The 22,994-nt window shown below is 39.0% G+C and overlaps 1 protein-coding gene across 3 annotated transcripts in view; it reads right to left on the bottom strand.

The window, feature by feature from the left end:
• Nucleotides 1–6,783: 6,783 nt before the first annotated feature.
• The window catches only part of LOC117406627 (tripartite motif-containing protein 3-like), a 77,078-nt gene continuing 60,867 nt past the window's right edge, over nt 6,784–22,994 (bottom strand). For 2 of the 3 annotated variants that reach the window (XM_034010795.3, XM_034010793.3), the window contains 7 exons: nt 22,720–22,823; nt 22,170–22,337; nt 21,439–21,607; nt 15,452–15,511; nt 15,054–15,124; nt 14,750–14,890; nt 6,784–14,167 (listed from right to left, as the gene is read on the bottom strand). In XM_034010795.3, coding sequence (XP_033866686.1) covers nt 14,015–14,167; nt 14,750–14,890; nt 15,054–15,124; nt 15,452–15,511; nt 21,439–21,607; nt 22,170–22,337; nt 22,720–22,823 — 866 coding nt within the window. In that variant the 3' untranslated portion in view covers nt 6,784–14,014. The remainder of the gene's footprint in view (nt 14,168–14,749; nt 14,891–15,053; nt 15,125–15,451; nt 15,512–21,438; nt 21,608–22,169; nt 22,338–22,719; nt 22,824–22,994) is intronic. The other variant, XM_034010796.3, reaches the window with a different exon arrangement.

The raw sequence follows: 22,994 nt of genomic DNA on the forward strand, positions 1-22,994 counted from the left end.
CTCCTCCCCTCTGGACACAGGACGCACCGGCTCCTCCCCTCCGGGCCGTGGGCGCACCGACTCCTCCCTCTCGGGCCGTGGACGCACCGACTCCTCCCTCTCGGGCCGTGGACGCACCGACTCCTCCCTCTCGGGCCGTGGACGCACCGACTCCTCCCTCTCGGGCCGTGGACGCACCGACTCCTCCCTCTCGGGCCGTGGACGTTCGGGCTCCTCCCACTCGGGCTGTGGACGTTCGGGCTCCTCCCACTCGGGCTGGGGACGTTCGGGCTCCTCCCACTCGGGCTGTGGACGTTCGGGCTCCTCCCACTCGGGCTGTGGACGTTCGGGCTCCTCCCACTCGGGCTGTGGACGTTCGGGCTCCTCCCACTCGGGCTGTGGACGTGGCAGCAAGGGCTCCTCTTCTTCATCCTGCATGGGGCATAGGGCCAACGTGTGCCCATATGCCCCACAGCCAGGGCACCACTCCCCCCATCCCAGTCTTTGGGCCATTGCCTGTAGGGTCCTGTGGACGGAGCAGGGTATGGTGGTGTGGCTAGTTTGGCCACAGTCAAAACACCACAGCCCTGCTTCCACCTTTCTCCCTTTGCCCTCCTGTGCTCTTCTCCAGCCTCTTCTCCCCATTTCTTCTCCTTTGGTTTTTTTTTTTTTTTTTTTTTTTTTTTCCCCCCAAAAAAAAACTGCGGTTCCCGCTCTGGCCTGAGCCCTGGAGGCGCTGTTATCCCACTTCTGACACCACGTGTGACAAAGACGGCCGGAGTGGGTGGCGTCAGACCAGAAACAGGAACACAAACGACAGAGATGTGGAGTTTGGTTTAAGCTGAGCGCGTGATTGCGCTCAGCATTTAATAAACAGAAAATAAAAGGTTTTAAACACAACCAAAAACACAGGACACGGCACTACACGCCAAAATAAACAGACAGACAAAACGAACTACACAGACAAACACGGTGAGCTTCTTTTACTACTTATTTTACTAACAATTACTACCTCCGTCTCCTATCCCGTTCTCCACTCACCGAACACCTAACCCCCAGTGAGTGAAAACATGCAGCTTTTATGCTGTTGTACCGAGATTCGATTGCTAGTCAATCATTCAATTGGAATCTCGGTACAACTGCACGTGAATTAATTAAATTGCAATTCCCCGTGCTCACATACTATTACTTTTTACTTGCACGTGATGTGATGTGCCATCCCCGTGCCTAACTACAAATATACAATTTACACACACGTGAAACACAGACCGCTTATATCCCCGTGTACCAATGCCTATACACCAACATTTACACACAACACGTAACATATAACATACACGGGGGGGGCACTTTGCCACAGCCTGTCTGCATACGACATGGCCTTTTAAACCCGGGATAATTCTGGTTGCTCTTCTTTGCACTCTTTCTAGAGCAGTAATATCCTTTTTGTAACAAGGTGACCAGAACTGAACACAATATTCTAGGTGACGTCTTACTAATGAATTGTAGAGTTTTAACATTGCTTTCCTTGATATAAATTCAACACTTCTCACAATATATCCGAGCATCTTGTTAGCCTTTTTTATAGCTTCCCCACATTGTCTAGATGAAGACATTTCTGAGTCAACATAAACTCCTAGGTCTTTTTCATAGTTCCCTTCTTCAATTTCACTATCTCCCATATGATATTTATAATGCACATTTTTATTGCCCGCATGCAATACTTTACACTTTTCTCTATTAAATTTCATTTGCCATGTGTCTGCCCAATTCTGAATGCTGTCTAAATCATTTTGAATGACCTTTGCTGCTTCAACAGTGTTTGCCACTCCTGCTATTTCTGTGTCGTCTGCAAATTTAACGAGTTTGCTTACTATACCAGAGTCTAAATCATTAATGTAGATTAGGAATAGCAGAGGACCTAATACTGATCCCTGTGGTACACCACTGGTTACCTCACTCCATGTTGAGGTTTCTCCTCTAATCAGTACTTTCTGTTTTCTACCTGTTAACCACTCCCTAATCCATGTGCATGCATTTCCTTGAATCCCTACTGTGTTCAGTTTGAGAATGAATCTTTTATGCGGGACTTTGTCAAAAGCTTTCTGGAAATCGAAATAGACCATGTCGTATGCTTTGCAGTTATCCATTTTCAATGTTGCATCCTCAAAAAAGTCAAGCAGGTTAGTTAGACACGATCTCCCTTTGCTAAAACCATGCTGGCTGTCTCCCAGGATATTGTTACCATATAGGTAATTTTCCATTTTGGATCTTATTATAGTTTCCATAAGTTTACATATAATAGGAGTCAGGCTTATTGGTCTGTAGTTACCTGGTTCGGTTTTGTCTCCCTTTTTGTGGATCGGTATTACGTTTGCTATATTCCAGTCTGTCGGTACAACCACTGTGTCAAAAGACTGTTGCATGATCTTGGTTAGCGGTTTGTAAATAACTTCTTTCATTTCAGTACTATTGGGAGGATCTCATCTGGCCCAGGGGATTTGTTTATTTTAAGAGCTCCTAGTCCCTTTAACACTTCTGCCTCTGTTATGCTAAAGTTATTTAAAATTGGATAGGAACAGGTTGACATGTGGGGCATGTTGTCCGTGTCCTCCTTTGTAAAAACCTGTGAAAAGTAATCATTTAATATATTTGCTATTTTTATTTCTTCATCTATGATTTTGCCATTTGTGTCTCTTAGACATTTAACCTACTCTTTGAATGTTCTCTTGCTGTTATAATATTGGAAAAATATTTTGGAATTGGTTTTAGCCCCCTTAGCAATATTGATTTCTATCTCTCTCTTGGCCTTTCTAACTTCCTTTTTGACTTGTGTTTGCAGTTCCAAGTACTCTTTCTGTGTACTTTGTTTTTGGTCCCTTTTAAACGCTCTGTAAAGTGCCTTTTTTCACTGAATATTTTTTTTAATTGATCTATTAAACCATTTTGGCCATTTTGTTTTAGATTTAGATTTGTCTACTTTTGGGATGTAATTGTTTTGTGCCTCTAGTACTATATTTTTAAAAAACAGCCATCCTTTTTCTGTGGATGTTTTCTCTATTTTACTCCAATCTACTTCTGTTAGTCTCTGTTTCATATCTTCATAGTTTGCTTTTCTAAAATTGTAAACCTTAGCTTTAGTCAATACTTTTTGGGGTTTTAAAAAATATTTCAAATGAGACCATGTTGTGGTCTGAGTTTGCCAATGGCTCTCTGACCCCTTTTTAGTTATTCTGTCTTCATTATTTGAAAAGACTAAGTCAAGGCATGCCTCCCCTCTAGTCGGTGCCTTGACAAATTGCATTAGGAAGCAGTCATTTGTCATTTCCACCATTTCAATTTCGTCCGCCGTGCTCCCCCATTTTATACGGGGAAGTTGAAATCCCCCATTAGTATGGCTTCTCCTTTTCTACACACATTTCGAATGTCATTGTATAACAGATTATTTTGCTCAGCTTCTGAATTTGGCAGTCTATAGCATGCTCCTATTATTATGCCCTTTGAATTTTTGTCCAATATTCTGACCCATATTGATTCTGCATTGTTTTCTTTGTCCTGATTTAACACCTGGGCTTGAAGACTATTTCTTATGTATAGTGCTACCCCTCCACCTCTTCTGTCTTGCCTGTCTTTCCTATACAGTGTGTACCCACTAATATTATATTCGTCTCCATCACTCTCAGACAACCAAGTTTCTGTAACACCTATCACATCGTAGTTACTTGTTGGTGCAGTAGCTTCAAGTTCTAACATTTTGTTTCTGCGATTTCTAGCATTTAGATAAATACATTTAATAGTTGTCTTACCTGAGTTGTTGCCCTTGTTTTGATGTGGTCTCCCTTCTGTTTTTTTTGTTTTCTCCCTCCATCCTTTCTAGTTTAAATGCTTCAGGACCTCCTCAAGGATCCTTTCTCCGAGTAGATTGGTTCCCTTTCTGTTTAAGTGCAGTCCGTCCCATCTGTATAGATAGTCCTTGTTGTAGAATGTGCTCCAATGTTCAAGAAAGGTGAAGCCTTCCTGTGTGCACCACGATTTCAGCCATGCATTTTGATTTTGTATTTCCAGCTGTCCATATGGTCCTTTGCAAGGCGCTGGCAGTATCCCAGAAAATACCACAGTTTTGGTCTTGTCTTTTAATTTCCTTCCTAGCTCTCTGAATTTGTTTTGCAGGGATCTTGGACTGTCTCTTCCAATGTTGTCTGTACCGATGTAGACGACTACTACCGGGTCGTCTCCTGTTCATTCTAGGAACCTGTCCACATTCTCAGTGATGTGCTTGACTGAGGCTCCTGGAAGGCAGCACACTGTAAGGGGGTCCAAACTGCAAACTGAACTTGCTGTGTTTCTCAATATGGAGTCCCCAACAATCATGACCTCCCTTCTTTTTGCTGCCTGGCCAGCACTGTTTACAGGGTCCTGGATGTTGTTTCTTTAATTCTCCTGATGTTGGTTTCGGTCATCTCAATGTTGAAGTGGCTCAAATTTGTTGGCTGTCTGGATTTCTGGTGGTTGTGTTTGACAAAGTTTCTTTTTTTCCCCGCTTCTGCCCTTCTGAACCCAGCTGTTTCGACTCTCTTCCATCTCCGTGGTGGCTTTCAGTCTGCTAGGGGTGCAGACTTCCATGAATTGTGGGTGTGTCAGCTTGCCTGTTGCTGTCTCATTTCCTCCAGCTCCTTTTCTAGCAGGCTTAATCGCTGAAGCAAGTCCTGGATCGTGCGGCACTTTACACAAACTTGGTTGAGCTCTGTTGGGTTTTCTCGGATTTCCCACATCATGCAGTTGTCACAGATTACTGGCTTGAAGACCATTTTTTTAGTTTAGTTTAGCTTCTGCAGCTGTCAACCTGCTTTCAACTGCTTCTAACTGCGTTGTACTTGTCAACTCGTACTTCTCCCACGATGTCGCTTCCACACGCTGTCGCTGGAAAGCCTGGCTGTCTTTGTTTGTGTTTGTGCTGCGGGCTCCGCCCCTCCCCTGTGTCCCAGAACGCCACAGGATTTGAATCAGCTGCTCCGAGTTTCAGCTTGTTATCAGAAAAATACACGCAGCTGCAAGGCTTTAAGCTGCAAGGCTTTAAGCTGCAATGTTTTCTGATTTAAAGCAACTCCAAATTTAAAAATGTAACTCCTCCTTTATGCTTCTAACTGCGTTGTACTTGTCCACTCGTACTTCTCCCACGATGTCGCTTCCACACCATATATTTATTTATTTATTGCTAAAAGCACATTTCTTTAAATAGTCAAACACAGCCATTTGAACATATTTCAATGGTGCGATCGATCTCCTGAAGATAAAAAATAAATATACTTGAATTTACTTTACACCTACATAATGTCACATTTTTTCTGAAAAATAATGGATGGCGTTTTGGTCCTTTAATCTTCATTGAATTTCCAACAAACACTCCCTTTAAACTCAGAAATGTGTGGATGTGCAGTGTAGGTGATATCTATCTACTTTTTTCACAGACTACTAATTTCCTGTGAAACCTCCTCTCTATTTTTGTGGAAGAAATGTCTTTGTTCTCCAATTTTTAATTAATCATTGTCTAATCTTTAAACATTGTACCAGACATTTAGTGTATGTAAACTGTTTTATTTTTATTTTAAATGTTTAAACAATTTTTTGGGACCTGTTAGGAGATGTGAATAGTCCAAACAGTTTCATATAGATACATCCAGCATTACCATCCAGTATTGCACCAAATATAGCCAAATAATATTTCTCAAGAACAGGCAAGGATAGCCCTCCTAGCTTAGAGAGTGAGATTCTCTTTTTCTTAATTCTGGGCTGGGTACCTTCCATAGAAAATCTACCCAACAGTGAGATTGGCAACATTTTCCAGTTTAGCATGTTCTACATTAATTCTAATTATTATACTGATTATTGGTAGCCTGCAACTTAGTTCCAATCTTCACATAATATAATTATTTACACGCAAATAAACATTTTCCCACCCAACTATGATTTTCCATGGATATGGTCTCCCCAAATAATATCTATAGATCCATTTCTTCATCTCTTTAGAAAAATTGACTGCACTGGCACTGTAGATATAAAACACTCCCCACTGGGGGCCTGATAGGCGTAGGAATCTAACCACCCATGCACAAGCTGTTTTGTGTTTTTATACTGCTTTGATGTCTAAAATGTACACAGTAAACCACGACAATGATTAAATTAATAGAGTAAGTAATCACGGAGATAAAATTCAACAAAACACTGACGCATGCACATATCTCGAAGTAATGCAGAATTCAGCAAGGTGCAGAATTCAGCACGACACCGGCACTTAGGATTCTCCAGCAAGCTGAAAGCCAAATAAAGGCAGATTCAGAGAAAAATTATAACTCAACCATAAAATTAAATAGTAACAACAACAATGTAAAAAGGCAACTAAAATAACATGTCATGCTATTTACTATTTAAAGAACTAACACATGGATCTTGTCCAGCAGGTTCTGTAGGTCTCCACACTTAGCAGCAGCACAAACTGCAGCCACAACAGCAGACCTGCTCTTATGTCTTTGTTATACTGCAGCCAGCTCTTATACCTGCTCTTATACCTGCTCTTTGGTTATACTGCAGCCTGCTGATACTGAATTGTAAAAACAAGGACTTGTTCAAAATGTTGGTGTCTTTTTTCCTGTGCATTAGGTGATCATTATTTGCAAATGTTCTATATGGGTATAACAGTTATAGAGAAAAGCTGCACAATGTACCCAGCTACAAATATAGTGTACAATTATGAAATTGAAACTATTTTTTCTTTATCAGAAGGCAACATTCAATACTGACAGTATGCAAGGTTTACTATTTATGGTTTACAATTATGAATGAAGTGCAGGACTCAGCCGAAGGAAACAGCATTCAAGTGGACTTAAAATGTTGGGTTTTGTAACCGTCCCGCTCTCAATACTGACCCTGTATGTCTTCATACGTATACAGTAGAGAATTACAACCACACAGTAAAAGTTTCCACATTTAATATACAGTAGCAGTGCACTGAATAATATTACTGAAAGGGCTGTGAATACCTTTACATTCATTGCTCCAACAGGAAGTGCTAATACAAGAGATTTCTTGTCTCAGATTGCCCTGGCATTTCAGGCTCAATTGCATTTTATTAAAGATAAATCTACTACTATACTTAAGTTTGCATCTCTTGTCTTGTTCTTTAATGTTAGGCCTAATGTTTCAGACACCTTTATAAAATAATCTTATTGTTCTACAACATACTGTACAAACCTTTAATGCAGAGATAAAATGGCTATTAAACAGATGTGCTATGATGTCTCATCTGGGTAATGGTTTGTCCTGCAATAAGAATTCTTCATCAACCGTTCTTGCTGAGACCAAAAAAGTGAAGGAAGCGATGGGGCAAACTAGCACTCTGACATGGAACACTACTTTATACAAATAAAACATGATAAAGAAGCCTCTTCGTGTGAATTGTGGTTGATTAGAAGGGTTGGGTCATTCGAACCTGAAGGGTTGAAAACCTTCTAAGTTGCTTTGTAAACCCCTGACATCAAAAGTATCCAAACCCCACTGGAAACCAAAGGAAAAGTGTTAGTTCTCAAAACAACATGCCAAGGAGTACAGGGTATCAGATTTAATAGACAGACCCATTTCATCTCATTTCATTCAAATGTGTTTAAAACAAATACTTCATTAAACAGTATTTTTTTTAGTAAATTAATCAGTGTTACAGCAACACTAGGCTACTAAAATGACAGGCCTACACTGGTTTCTATAGCAATACCCTCGATTTTTATGGCTGCTGCTACAATGCAAACGCATGTGTACTGTACACATTGAGTCAGTAAAAGGAAGGGAACTGTTTCTTTCATTCCCTTGTAATACGCTATACATTGCTTGGTAACACCGTCAGGGTTATTGAGGCTAACAGTATGGTATGTACAGCACAGATGCAAACCCTTCAAGCAGAGATTAAACTGTATTGAGAATTAACTTTAAGTCGATCTGTCAGTAACATAATACAATTGCCTCACCCTCAACCTACAGCGTAATGACTCCCAAGCTGTGTGCATTGACTGGAGGCTTAAAGATGTAATAGTGGTAATTCTTAGCATCAAATCTATTTGCAAGTAGCAGGGCTCTTAGAAACACTAGCAGTCAATTAATACAATATCAAACATTTATACTTGTTGTCTCCACTGTGCTGGACATTTATTTTCCTATTTTTTTAAATTGCATTGCTGTATTTATTTATTTATTTATTTGACATATAACTACTGTATCAGTAAGTTCTCTTTGCTTTTCAACTGCAACATTCCTAACTTTGGAGCAGTGAAGTGGGCAAGCTCAGGATAATAGGTCAAATGAAATACTTTAGGGCATGGTTACAGGTTTAAATGGCACTTTGGAACATCATTGGAACAAAGAATTGGACAAAAAGGTCAATGTTGCCCACGCCTGCTTCAGGAAACTTGAACATGTCTGTCCCAAACTAAGCATTTCTTGTTACTCATGTAACCCAGCTAAACAAAATGTAGCAATTACTGACAATCATCTGGGGTAGTTGGTAACTGGATACTTGTGATATACACAACACTTTTCTTATTGTCTCTTTTAATGTTGAATTTATCTTTGATTCAAATGGTTTTTTTACTCCATCTTGTGCAAATTACATTTTTTTTCTCCTGCACTCTCCAAACCTAGCACAGGAATACAAGCCAGCTGTAATCAGTCCCAACCAGCATAGCCAGCTCTGGTCAGTGTAAAAGCACCGCTGCTCTACTGGAATTTCTAACACCCTTTCCTGCTGGAATGACATTGAGGGTGGACATTTTTTATATATATATATATGTTCTTATGTTCTTATATATACAGTACCATGAAAAAGTATTTGCTCCCTGTCTGATTTTCTGCATTTTTGCACATTTTTCACATTGTATTTGGTCAAATCTTTTTGTGGGTTGTAGTAGTATATAGAGGGAGTCTGACAGAAAAAATGACACCAAAATTTGGTGCTTCTTTCATTTGTTTGGTGTGCAAGTTAATCAAACATGCAATCTTCAGGTGTGAAAAAGTTATTGCTCCACCTAGTTAACTCAACCCAATTAAAGGAATAATTAGGGTCAGCTGTTTGAGTACTTTGGTTAACAACCAGGCCTGTTTTGGGCCAGCCCTGCCCAATATAAATCTGACTAACTTTGGCCCTTACCATCAGAGTGAAGTTGTCAGCACACAGGTTCTAGAGGCACATCATGCCACAAACAAAAGAAATTCCTGAAGACCTCCGGAAAAAAGTTGTTGATGCCTATCGGTCTGGAATGGGTTACAAAGCCATTTCTAAGGCTCTGGGGCTCCACCGAAACACAGTCCGAGCCATATTGTCCAAATAGAGAAAGTTTGGGACAGTAGTGAATCTTCCCAGGAGTGGCCGTCGTGCCGAAATCTCTCCAAGAGCAAGGCGTAAAATCGTCCAGGAAGTCACAAAGAACCCTAGAACAACATCCAGGGATCTGCAGGCCTCTTTCGCCTCAGCTAAGGTCAGTGTTCATGACTCCACCATCAGAAAGACACTGGGCAAAAATGGGATTCTTGACAGAGTAACAAAGTGGAAACCATTGCTCACTAAGAAGAACATGAATGCTCGTCTCAAGTTTGCCAAAAAGCACCTGGATGATCCTCAAGAGTTCTGAACAATGTTCTATGGACAGATGAGTCAAAAGTGGAACTTTTTGGCCGACATGGGCCCCGTTATGTCTGGTGAAAACCAAACACTGCATTCCACAGTAAGAACCTCATACCAACGGTCAAGCATGGTGGTGGTAGTGTCATGGTTTGGGGATGCTTTGCTGCATCAGGACCTGGACGCCTTGCCATCATTGAAGGAACCATGAATTCTGCACTGTATCAGAGAATTCTACAGGAGAATGTCAGGCCATCTGTCCGTGAGCTGAAGTGCAGCTGGGTCATGCAGCAAGACAATGATCCAAAACACACAAGCAAGTCTACATCAGAATGGTTGAAGAACAAGAAATTTAAAGTTTTGGAATGGCCTAGTCAAAGTCCAGACTTAAACCCCATTGGGATGTTGTGGCAGGACCTGAAACGAGCAGTTCATGCTCGAAAACCCACAAATGTCACTGAGTTGACGCAGTTCTGCATGGAGGAGTGGGCCAAAATTCCTCCACGGCGCTGTGAGAGACTAATCAATAACTACAGGAAGCGTTTGGTTGCAGTTATTGCTGCTAAAGGTGGCGTAACCAGTTATTGAGTCTAAGGGGCGATTACTTTTTCACACAGGGGCATTGGGTGTGGCATAACTATCTTTAATAAATAAATTAAATATGTATCAATTTCTGTGTTATTTGTTCACTCAGGGTCCCTTTTATCTAATATTAGGTTTTGGTTGAAGATCTGATAACATTCAGTGTCAAAAATATGCAAAAATGCAGAAAATCAGACAGGGGGCAAATACTTTTTCACGGTACTGTACACTGCTGTGCAAAAGTCTTAGACATGTTGCATTTTTCTACTCTGATGCATTATGAGCATCAATAATTTACTCAAAGCCTCCACTAGTGTTTTCTACTATTATAACAACCTTGACTTGCATAAAGAAGGCAAAACACTGAATGAAATAGCTTGCATCACTCAATTTTCAAGGTGTGGTATCCGAAGCATAATCAACCAGTACAGAGAAACATCATCTGTAATTGACAAACCCAGGACTGGAAGACCCAAAGAGCTGTCTAACAAGGATGAGCAATACTTGAAGATAATATCCTTAAGGAATAGAAAGAAGACAAGCGTTGAATTGACAACAGAACTGGCAGAAGGCACAGGTGTCGTTGTCCATCAAATCAACAGTACCAAGGTCACTCTTGAAATCAGGACTTAAAGGATGTGTTGCTGTAAGAATACCTCTGTTAAGAAAGGGGAATAAGACTAAAAGGCTAAAAAATGCACAAGAACACAGAAATTGGACTATGGAACAATGGTCAAAGGTGGCCCTGCACACTGATAAATGGGTATTTTTTACACAACCACATAATTTAATTATTTAATTGATTCACTGTTTTATTGATTTAATAGAGAAGTGTAGAATTAGGCAGGTATTTAATTATTGATTGTGAATTACCCCTGGCCACCCTATATAAACAGGTGTGAAATGTTTGGTTTGTGTCTGTATGAAGGCTAAGGCCAGTGGGGGACAGACCTGAAAGGTATTGTGATACTTTTATGTTAAACGGCTTAGCCATCCAGTTTATAGCTAGGACTTGTAAAAGTTTAGTTAGCACTCCGTGACGTAGTTAGGTTTTGTTTTGTTTTTTTTATTTTGTGTTTTGTATGAAAATAAATACAGGCACCGCCCTGCTGTCTCCAGAACCAGGGGGAGAAGCACCGCTGTCTCCAGAGCCAAAAGGAGTGGGGTAGCTGCCGTCTCCATAGCCAGAGGGAAGGGCTACTGCCATCTCCATAGTCAGAGGGAGGAGCCGCTGTCACCTCCAGAGCCAAAGGGGAGAAGCCGCTGTCATCTCCAAAGCTAAAGAGGAGGAGCCACTGTCATCTCCAGAGCTAAATGGGAGGAGCCACTGTCCAGTGTGTGGCCAGGACTAATTGACAGTCAATAATTCAATTATCACCTGGCCACATTCCACACTTTTCTATTAAATCAATAAAACAATGACTCAATTAAACAATTAAAACTATGTGGCTGTGTAAAAACAACCACAAATCACCAATTTATCAGTGAGTGTGTGTGTGTGTGTGTGTCTATATATATATATATATATATATATATATATATACATACAGTGCCTTGCGAAAGTATTCGGCCCCCTTGAACTTTGCGACCTTGACACAATCATGAAGTGGAACGAAATTTATTGGATATTTCAAACTTCTGGAGAGAGTTTGCTGCACTGAAAGTAAAGGGGCTGAATAATTTTGCACGCCCAATTTTTCAGTTTTTTATTTGTTAAAAAAGTTTGAAATATCCAATAAATTTCGTTCCATTTCATGATTGTGTCCCACTTGTTGCTGATTCTTCACAAAAAATTACAGTTTCATATCTTTATGTTTGAAGCCTGAAATGTGGCAAAAGGTCGCAAAGTTCAAGGGGGCCGAATACTTTCGCAAGGCACTGTATATATATATATATATATATATATATATATATATATATATATATATATACATACAACCCAAATGAAAATCCAAAAACAAAAGTCTAAAAAGAGAGCATCACATTTCGTATAAGCCACACAGTGCAGTAAAGGGTTAAGGTGGTGAAGCTCTTATTTTCTACAATGTCTTTCTGATGTACACAGGGCACACTCTACAAAGTTTGAAATGCATTCTATACCAAATCTTTGCAGTACATTTTGATACAGAGCATATTAATGCTAGCTCTTAGGGGGCTTGTGATGTCCCTGCAGTACAATTACTTTATTCTTTTGTTAACTCCACAACCTTGGCAAAACAAATACTTCAAATTAGAAAAAATATTTTTGAAAGATAAAATAATTTAGAAAAGAAAATAAATTATCAAAAACTAAATTGATATAAAAAAGTTAAATATTGTGCTGTTAAAAATGTATATAAATACTGTAGCCAACTCTTTCAAAGATCCTACTAATGGTGTTTTTCTCTTATGACAAGTTTGAGGTCTATCTAGATTTTTTTTAAATTTAATTAAGGGAGAAAAAGTTACAGAAAGTTTCTGTTGGGGGACTGTCTGTTCTTATCTACCAAGGTCTTCATTATGAGGGCAGGCTACTGTACTTGTTCATCAACACTATGCATTAGGTGAGACTGTAGCCACAGCAACCCTTTTCATATCAGACAGGTGGCACTGTAGTATGGTACCTGAGGTGCATTTGGTGATATTGACCAACAGACAGCTACAGTCCTAGAATCTCCCTCTCGGGGAGCAGGATGAACTAACAATGGAATAGGATTTATGGAACTCTCATTGTAGTTTATGGATGCAGTAAATTTGCAGTAGCACAGGCGGTGATTCAAAACAAGTCTCAGTCCTAGCACCTCAATAAGCAACTTGTTAGTTATTGGCTATCTTATTATCTGTTTGTCAGCGGTAGCACACACCTCAGTTTGATTACAGCACATATTTAAGCATTTTTTAAAACATTACCCCCTCACAATTAATGATCGTCACTGACACTGAGTTGAACATATCAGGTAAAATGCATGATGAGTAAACCAATATAACCAGGATGCTATTGAGGGGTGAACTTCGTTCTGATTCATACACCCGTACAGCAAAATAATCAATACTAGCTAAGTACTACTGCGTTGTACTGCAATAAAGTTTCTGTATCCAAAATAGCTGCTCTTCTGCATTGTATATATATTTAAATATACAGTCAACAGTTAAATAATTATAAACATATACAAATCAACAACAAATGTGAATAAACACAATAGCAGTGGCTGGCTTGTTGTCATTCTCATATTAATTTTTTTTTTTTTTTTTATGAAATTAATGGAATTAAATAAATTGATGCTCCCTGTTTAATTTTATTTTTGGTTATGTCAATGAGCAATTGCCAGCTTCTCTCCCCCTCTCACAAATAAACAGATCCTCTCTCTTGTCTAACCGATGATCTGATACACTAAGAGTCATCATCATGCATTTGGAAAAACTGTTGCTGGGCAACACTTCAGTTTGTTTTGCTAAGTAAGTTTTTTTGCTGTTTTTATCCACACACTAAAAGTAAAAACTTTGAATATACAACCAAGATTTACTTTATCTTCTAAGTCTCCTGATATAAGACATAACTGTCATCTTAGATTTGTGTGTGTGTTTTTAAAAACAAGAAAATGGTGAGTCCTTTGCCTCATTTTGTTAAACTTTACAGTGTTAGTAGAAAACCCACTAATAGTAGTCATGTATGTTCTTGTCTGATGTGAACTCAAGTTTTGCAAATCTTGATTGTAGATGAGAAAAACAAATTGCACCCTGTCCATTTCTTCCGTCTTCAGCAAATATTTGTTTGTTGGTTTCGTTTGTAAACATACCAACTGGCCTCCTGTGTTACTGCAAGTATCGGTAGACTTTGAAGCAGTGATTCCCGGAGTCTGCCACCACCACATGTCCATCAGCGGTAAGGGCCAGGCCCTGAGGTCCATACAGGGGGTCTGCTGTGGTGTTAATGTAGGACAAGAATGAGCCGGCGCTGTCGAACACCTGAAAAACAGGGAGTGGCACTGAGAATGAAAGGAACCCATGCTGACTTGTTAATGAAGCACCTTCTTGCCTCTGCAATAGTGTAGACAGAGCTGTTGGCTTTGGTGAACGAAGACCCATGAAATACGAGGCAACTTTTTCTGGAAATGTTCAAGCAACTTCTTTTAGGTGAAATTCTCAATCAAAAGTCTTCAAGAAAGTTTGCTTTTCCACTAGGCTTTTCCCCCTTTTTCATGTCAATTATATATAGCCTTGACCAACTGAAGATACTTTTACAAAAAGACCTAATATACATTTTTAAAAACTCCCAGCTGAATAACATTTTTGAGTATGACAGGCCAGCTGTATGTGTGAGTAAAAAGCTATTTCAATAACATAAGTAATAAGTAATACTGAATGAATAATTTTAATGTATATATATGACACAGTTTCAAGATCCACAGTGTTGTCAGTCACTTGTCAGTCACAGTCAGTCACAGTCACAGTTGCTAAATTGATGGCTGATTTCAGAATATGACTGACTGAGAAAATAGGCATACCCAACATGCTACAATATTAACTAGACTTCTGAGTAGGTCTCACCTGTATTCGGCTGTTGCCCCAGTCTGCTACAATGATGTTCCCATTTGCATCAACTGCCACCCCAGTCGGAGCATTAAATTGCCCATTTCCCTCTCCATGAGAACCAAATTTAAACAGGAACTCTCCATCTGCACTGTACACCTGAGAGAAAAAAGACAAGACAGGAACTATAGTACACTACAGTTGAAAACTGAAAACGCTGGGTTAAAGATGAAAAGGAGGTGAAGAGAAAGGTAAAGATGAGAAAGAGACATATAGAAATATTCCCTTTAGTAAACAAAACAATAAGAGGGTTTCTACTTACCTTGACCGAGTGATTGTGGAAGTCTGTCACAACAATCTCATTTTTGTTATTTACAGCAACAAAGTGAGGGCCTTGAGAGAGACATAAGAAAGAAAGGGGCTAAGAGATAATTGAAAAATATTGAAATGTTAGGTTAAACCATTACATATATACTCACTCCTTTGGTGAAGACTATTAGGTAAAAACAGGGTTGACCACAACCAGTAACTAACAGTCAGTTAAAAAATGTAATATAGTCCAAAAACTTTCACTAACTAGTATAGTGCTAATATTGTGCCAGTTATTCCCTTATTTTATTATTGCATGTAAAAAAGGATATTGTAATATGGTATTTTCCTCCAAGTGTAGAAAGAGTGGTAATGAGTTCACACTTCAGAATGCAAGGACACAATACTTACTGAACACTGGGCCAGATTTACTAAGCTTTTGCTCCAGTGCAACGTTTGCACCACATTTTTCTAAAAGGAATAAAAAAAAATGTTAATATAGTAGAAAAAAAACAACTCTGAATATTTATTTTAAAAGGCCATATCTGCATCTAAGTTGTTTCCTAATTAGGGTTGCTTCCAGCACCATGTTTTCTCCTACATCCCTACAGCATGTCTAGGCTGGAGGTCCTACTTTATGTAAAAGAAGTATGTCATTTCACATTGCCGTATTACAAAGCAATATTTCTCAGCAGATTTAAGATTAGATTTAACACACTATATCAAATATTTGTGAGATACATATGTTTAGGTGTGTTTATACACTATTTAGAGAGGTTAGGGGTGCTGTGTGAATCCCAATACCTTTCAGCATAATCAAAAGCAAGTGTTTAATGACAGTGATTTTCAACCACAGACCACATTGGTTAAATGGAGGAGGCACATGAAAAGAATGATCACCTCTATTCCATATCAAGTTGACCAACTGGACTAAGTAGAGGACTCATCCAGGTCAGTTGGAATACTGTCGGAGGCACTTTGTAAAAGCTAACCATGGTAAATGTGCACTGTATTTTTGTAATTTACCATGCTTTGATCACATGCACGCTCTACCATGGATTTGACTGTGCTCTGTGGATAAATCTTGCTCGAATGTCCTCTACCATGTATTTACTTTTTGTATGCTTTAACCATGTTATGCCATAGTACATTTGAATTAAATTTTTTATAAGGTATAGATAAAAATCATAATATCAGTTTAATTAAAGTGTTGAACAAGTATCTTAATCAGTGCTCCAGGTAATCTGCATAAACGGTGTTTTACGCATTGAAAATATAGCAATGACATTTAAATTTAACGTTTAATGAATATGCATAGCAATTTTTCTGCACAGCTTGAGTTTGCATGTTATCAAGCTTTTTGTACTTCGTAGGTTCCTGACGCCTCAGTGGTCAATTGTGAATATACTGCATGCGGTAGCTTGAGATGGGACAGCTTGTAGCCTGCCTGGGAATTGCCAGAAACACTTGAACAGTAAGTGCAGGTTTTCAATTAAAAATAAATACAAACATTGAAAAAATGTATGGTTGAATCCACTCACTTGCAAGGCTTGTTTCTGACTGGTGACACATTTGGATTCTGGGTTTCTCTGCGGCGTCTTAGTCTGCCCTCAATCTAACCTAACAATGTATCTATCTGTCAACTGAATTCTTAAGAAATATAAAGTATGTGCATGCAGGCCTTTTGTTAACCCTTTAAGGACAATGAGTGTGTATACACAATCATATTGAAGTGTTTTTCTGGGCCCGTGATCAGGTAAACACAAAATCGAATGCGTTTTTTATTATTGACTTACTGGGCCAGCATACTTTGCTGTACAGGCTGGAAACGCATGTCATTGGATAGAGGAAGGATTGAATTTCACTCCTGATAGTTTGTGTGACGTTGATGAGATGGGCATTTAAATATTAAAGAGCAGAGACAGTTTACAGCAGCAGTGGCAGCGGAGTCTAAAAGGTTTAAAGAGTGGCTAACACTCTGCACAGTAAGGGGAAAACTTTTTTTTTCATATTGTTTGTTCTGCACTGCTAAGGTTTTAAACATTAACAAAAACATGGAGGGGGCATTCACAGTTGATGGTTTCCAAAATTGGAAAAATTCTGTTGAATCCTTTAGACAACATGAAAAAACTAAATCTCACAGGGAGGCTACAACATAATTCCAAACGCAGATTTCAAAACAACCAAGCGTCACAACACAGCTAGATTCTCAACTAAGGTCCCAACAGAAGTATTGCTGTGAAATGTTATTGAAACAACTGACTCAGGCAGGGTTTTATTCAATACTTGCTAACGAGACCCGTGACATAGCCAACAAAGAACAGCTGGTCACAATATTTCGCAGGGTAGACGAAGAGTACATCATTCATGAGGATTTTATTGGTTTAGTTGACCTGCCTCAGCCTGACTGCTATCTACAGTGTGCTTAATGACATTCTGATACGCTGCAACATGCCACTCCAAGTATGCAGGGGACAAGCATATGATGGTGCAGCAAATATTATGTCTGGTCACATCTGTGGTGTTGCGAAACAATTCAAGCAACATACCCTGCAGTCATTTACATTCACTGCCTGGTACTGTATAAACCAGTGCCTACAAGATGTAAGTAAAAAGTGTAAAGCTGTTTGAGATGCTTTGGACCTAGTGTTAGAGGTGACTCACCTTATCCAGTTATCCCCGAAGCGAAGCCACTTGTTTGAAACATTCAAGAAAGAATGTCTCCAGAAACTCAAAACTTGCAAACTCTCTGTCCTACACAATGGACTGTCCTCACAGGTGCTGTGACAGCGTATTGTGTGCTGCAATGACTAAGATCAATAATGATTCTCACAATGAATATGGAAGAAGAGCTGGTGGCATTTTGGCAATGCTTGAAAAATGCAATACTTTTTTATGGATTGCGTCTCTCCTACGTTGTTTTCTCTGCTTGTAAAGTATTGTGGTCAAGTGGCTATTGCAGGTGGCAAGAAACAGTCTGAAGTCAGGTTTAAAATGCCACAAGTGAGGTTTTATTGAAGCCTCCATTGAAGAAAGCACAGGAATAAATAAACTAAAATAAACTTGAAAATAACAATCTAATAAATAACAGTCTATATAATACAGCTTTTACAGGAAGCAATACTACAAACTTCTAGATCTTCTGGATAGTGAACTGGCTCACCGGTTTGACCCTGTAGTGGCGAGCGATATTGAACACATGCTGCTTACTGCTGCTAATGGAGAAACCGTAACATTATCAACAACATCTTTGGAAACCTATTCTAATGACTTTGATTTTGAGCGCTTGCACACAAAGCAGCTTATGATGCCTGGCATTTTAAAAGAAGCAAGAGGAAACGAAATTAAAAAGGTGACAAACACCCAATTCATCTCTGATTACTTCCAGAAGTTCACAAACTGCTCTGCTTGTATTCCACAAAACCAATGACCACAGCAACAGCAGAAAGGTGCTTCATCTCTTCATCTCAAGAATGATACTGAAGAGACTTAATGACTTGATGTGCGGGTACTGCCATAAGGAAACCCTTGCCCTGACAGATATAACCTCAATTGCATTGGAATTTGCACAGAGTAATACAAACAGAGAATTTATTTGTAAAGTTTGGCCTTTAACCTGCCTGAGCGTTTTCACTTTCATTCTATTCTATTCAAAATAACCATGTTAAGTATTGTAGTGAGTAACCTCTCTAAGATATTATTTACATTTTCTATTTAAAATATTTGTCGTTATATTATATAAACGTTTCACTAGGTAAGTTATTTTTTGCTGCCTTCACATAACTTTATTTTAGGCAATGCAATTTAAGGTAGCCAGGCTTCAAAACTTTAAAATTAAACATAAGTATTTTTTTTTTTTTTAATTAAATTTACCATATTTTTGGTGAAATACAAACATAAAGCAACACAACATACTATTTCAAAGCAGGAATTGTGAATTTAACTTTAAACTTAAACCTGAATAGGGGCTCCCGAGTGGCGCATCCAGTAAAGGCGCTCCACGTGGACTGCAGAATGTGCTCTATAGTCTGGACATCGCGAGTTCGAGTCCAGGCTATTCCACAGACAACCATGTACGGGAGCTCCCAGGGGGCGGCGCACAATTGACTGAGCGTCGCCTGGGGGAGGGAGGGTTAGGTCGGCCAGGGTGTCCTCGGCTCACCGCGCACCAGTGACCCCTGTAGTCTGGCCGGGCGCCTGCGGGCTTGCCTGTAAGCTGCCCGAGAGCTGCGTTGTCCTCCGACGCTGTAGCTCTTGGGTGGCTGCATGGTGAGTCAGCATTGTGAAAAAAAGCGGTCAGCTGACGGCACACGCTTCGGAGGACAGCGTGTGTTCGTCTTCGCCCTCCCGAGTCAGCGCAGGGGTGATAGTGGTAATAATTGGCCATTCTAAATTGGGAGAAAATAATAAAAATAATTGGCAACTAAATTTATAATAATAATAAAAAAAAACTTAAACCTGATATTACCATATAATAACATAATCCAGCCATACCACCATAACTATGGTGAGTGCTAGTAGGCTACTACATGGAGAAAATCCATGGCCCCCCCACTTCAAGTGGTGCTCCGTAACAGTTGTACAGCAGCATTCAGAAACAAAACATGACAGGAACTTGTTTAGGGATGAGAAAGAAACGGAAAAGCACTGTGAATCCGATGAATCTGAATTATAATTAGATTAGAAAATGTATTCTGTCTCATGTATTTTAATTAGGGTTGTTCCAATTAACAGATTAATATGACCGAAGAGATTAGTTGTTTTTTCAACAATTTAATTATGCATTAAAAGTGCATTCTGGGTAGAGAGAGAAATGTGTGCTACTATTTAGGGACGTGCTGATTTGTAGCGCGCTCTCTCTCCCCGGAAGTGGTAGGACACTGTGGTTTTAAACTTGTATAAAAGGGGTTAAGGTTTTGTAAAAATCATAATTGTTGTCTTGTTTTGTACAGGGGTTGATGATTGTGTGCTGCGGATGTATATATGGATTTGGAACTGGAATGTTTATCTATGTTGATTTAAATGATTGCCAAACACGTGTCTGCAAAGTTACTTGTGTGCACTGTAATCAGAGCTGTGGTAAAAGCCAGTGTGGCGCATTTATCCTGACCAACATAATAAACTTGTTATAAACCTCAGAGTGTTTTTTGTCCTCCAAAAAGCACAAATGAGATGTGTTGCAATGAGCACTTGGCCAGTCCTAGAAACCTGTCACAGTTACATTGCAGGTGCTTCTCTTGTGCACTCTTATATGCACTGGAATACTCGTAGCAGTGTTTTACCTGACTGGCGTATCAACAGCAATGGTAAAACAATAGAAATGGAACAAATATTGCAGATTGAAATGATACCATTATACCACTGGTTTATCAAAATACTAAACTGATACCACCACCTTTGTGCTACCACTACCTCTTATTAAAAAAAAAACTATGGCATTGCCATTGTAACGCAGCTATATTTCACTGAAGATCATTTGTAAAGGTTTGATTTAAAACATAATTAGATCTGGATAAATATATATCATGGACTAGATTCTCAAATAATTTTACTAATGTTTTAGCCCTTATTTTCTGAAAGGTAAAAAAAAATTAAAAAAAACACCAAATACAAATAAACAAAATGGTCTAAGACTTTATTGAGTGTGTTTTTTTCAAGCTGAAGAGTAAAAAAAAAAAAAAAACTTTGTGAATCAAATCCAATAAGTATACTGTAAATGTCTGCCTATAACCACATTATTTTAGTGTTTGTGAATGTGTAAAACTATACTGGCAAACTTCCAAGTGACTGCAGAAAGGTGCAGTTTGTACATTTGTTTTTTACATTTCAGAATAAATTTGATGTGATGTATTTTTAGCTATCTTCCACTACTTTTGAATAGAAAAGTATCTCAGAATTATGGAGACAAAGCATAAAAATGAAAATATTCTCAGGGAATGGATCAGCACTATACCTCTGAAACTTGGATTTGAACCATTAACTGTATTATCCAGGTTTACACTTTCAAACTAGTTTGATTACATTTAAATTACCAGTTTTATTTTCCTTTTAGAAAAACATGTTGCATTCGGAACAAAGTGATGTCAATCTGGCCCATTTTGTTTCAGTGGTTTATTAGATGTAATTAAATGAGCTTTGTAAAAATATATGTCCTTATAAGTACAATTGTCCTTGGCTAGATATCAGAAGGGTTTTCTTTTCTAAAGTTAGCATTGTACTTTCTTAAATATCAAGAACTGATTCCCCTGTTACAGGCTTCCAGGATTAGGTTTTATACCCCATTGAGGATCTAAACTAGGTAAACTTCCTAACCCTTTATTGTTGGTCGCTCTGTGGTAGTGAGGAAGTGGGTCTCACAAAACCTGTAGAGGCTTGTATTACCGTCCTGTGTACGGTACCTGCAAACTGTCTATCCGATGTGCCCCGTGCCCCAAACTTGGTGACCAGCTTGCCGTTGGACTGGAAGATGAAGACACAGCAGGCCTTGTTGTCCACAGCGATGATGTGGCCATTCCTATCCACAGCCACACCCTTTGGCCCCATTAGACGTCCAGCTCCAATTTTGTTCTGCATAAAAGAAAAAACGTGAAGGGTGATGACCAACAAGCAGTTTATGACAACATTTTATTATTATTATTATTATTATTATTATTATTATTATTATTATTATTATTATTATTATTATACACCCATAACTATTCAATTATTTGTAGCTGACAATATCGTTAAAAAAATGTGTCTGCAATGAACATCTATTCATTGTATAGGTCTCAAATGTGCAATTTTGAACAAAACACATGTTACACAGCAAAATGTATTTTCGTGTATTATACACCACTAGTGCATGTCATGTAAATAACCTGAACACCCACTAGAAATTTAGGGCCTTTTTAAAACAGTCATTCAATTGTGCTGTGGTGGTTTTGTGATATGGACAATTTACTGGGGCTAAGATGAGAACAATAAATGCAGACATTTCTACAGTAGCTTTGTAACATTATTATTTGTATATTTTTGCACTAGGCAGAAAGCTTAAGGTACCTGATCAATAAACAGAAACACACAGTGACACAGAACCAGCCTTACCCACAACAGACAAATTCACACAGACAAACATACACTCCCTCACCTTAAACTTGCCATCGGAAGAGAAGATGCTGACCCATCTGTTGTCATAGTCAGCCACAATGATGTCACCGTTCATATCAACAGTGACACCAGTGGGGCGCTGGAGCTGGCCGGGAGAGCGCCCTCGAACCCCAAAACGAAGTTTGAACTGACCATCATTTGAGAACACCTGGGGTGGGGTATATAAATATGGAAGTTAACTGTCATTTGTTAGTGTTTTTCTTGATGTGCTTTTCTTGACTGTATTTTCTTAACTATATTGATATGAATATTGAGATGTTTCAACAAACTATGGGACTGATACACAAGCTTTACTTCAAAAGTTTTAAAAAATAAACAAAATAACTCATGATTTAAGCTTTGTGAATATTGTTTATTGTACTGAAGTGTGTGTTTGGTAAAAAAAACCTAAAAGTAACATTATTCAATTTTTTCAACAAACAATGCATACTGTTCTGATCAAACAATGGCAGTTATTTTAGTAATGTGTTCTGTGTACATGAACTCAGCTGGTGTACATGAACTCAGCTGTCCAAGTAAAATTCAGTTACCTGGATACACTGGTTGTTGCTATCCGCGACCACAATCCTCCCGTTCCCTGAGGCAGAAATCCCCTGCAGGTTAGTGAACTCTCCCTTTTCCCTGCCTCGTGTGCCTGCGATATAAAGAAGCACAAGTTCAGCAGCACATCATAACCAAATAGAATGACACATCATAACCAAATAGAATGACACATCATAACCAAATAGAATGACACATCATAACCAAATAGAATGACACATCATAACCAAATAGAATGACACAGCATAACCAAATAGAATGACAC

The sequence above is a fragment of the Acipenser ruthenus genome, chromosome 8, assembly GCF_902713425.1.
Source record: "Acipenser ruthenus chromosome 8, fAciRut3.2 maternal haplotype, whole genome shotgun sequence".
NCBI classification, from domain to species: domain Eukaryota; kingdom Metazoa; phylum Chordata; class Actinopteri; order Acipenseriformes; family Acipenseridae; genus Acipenser; species Acipenser ruthenus.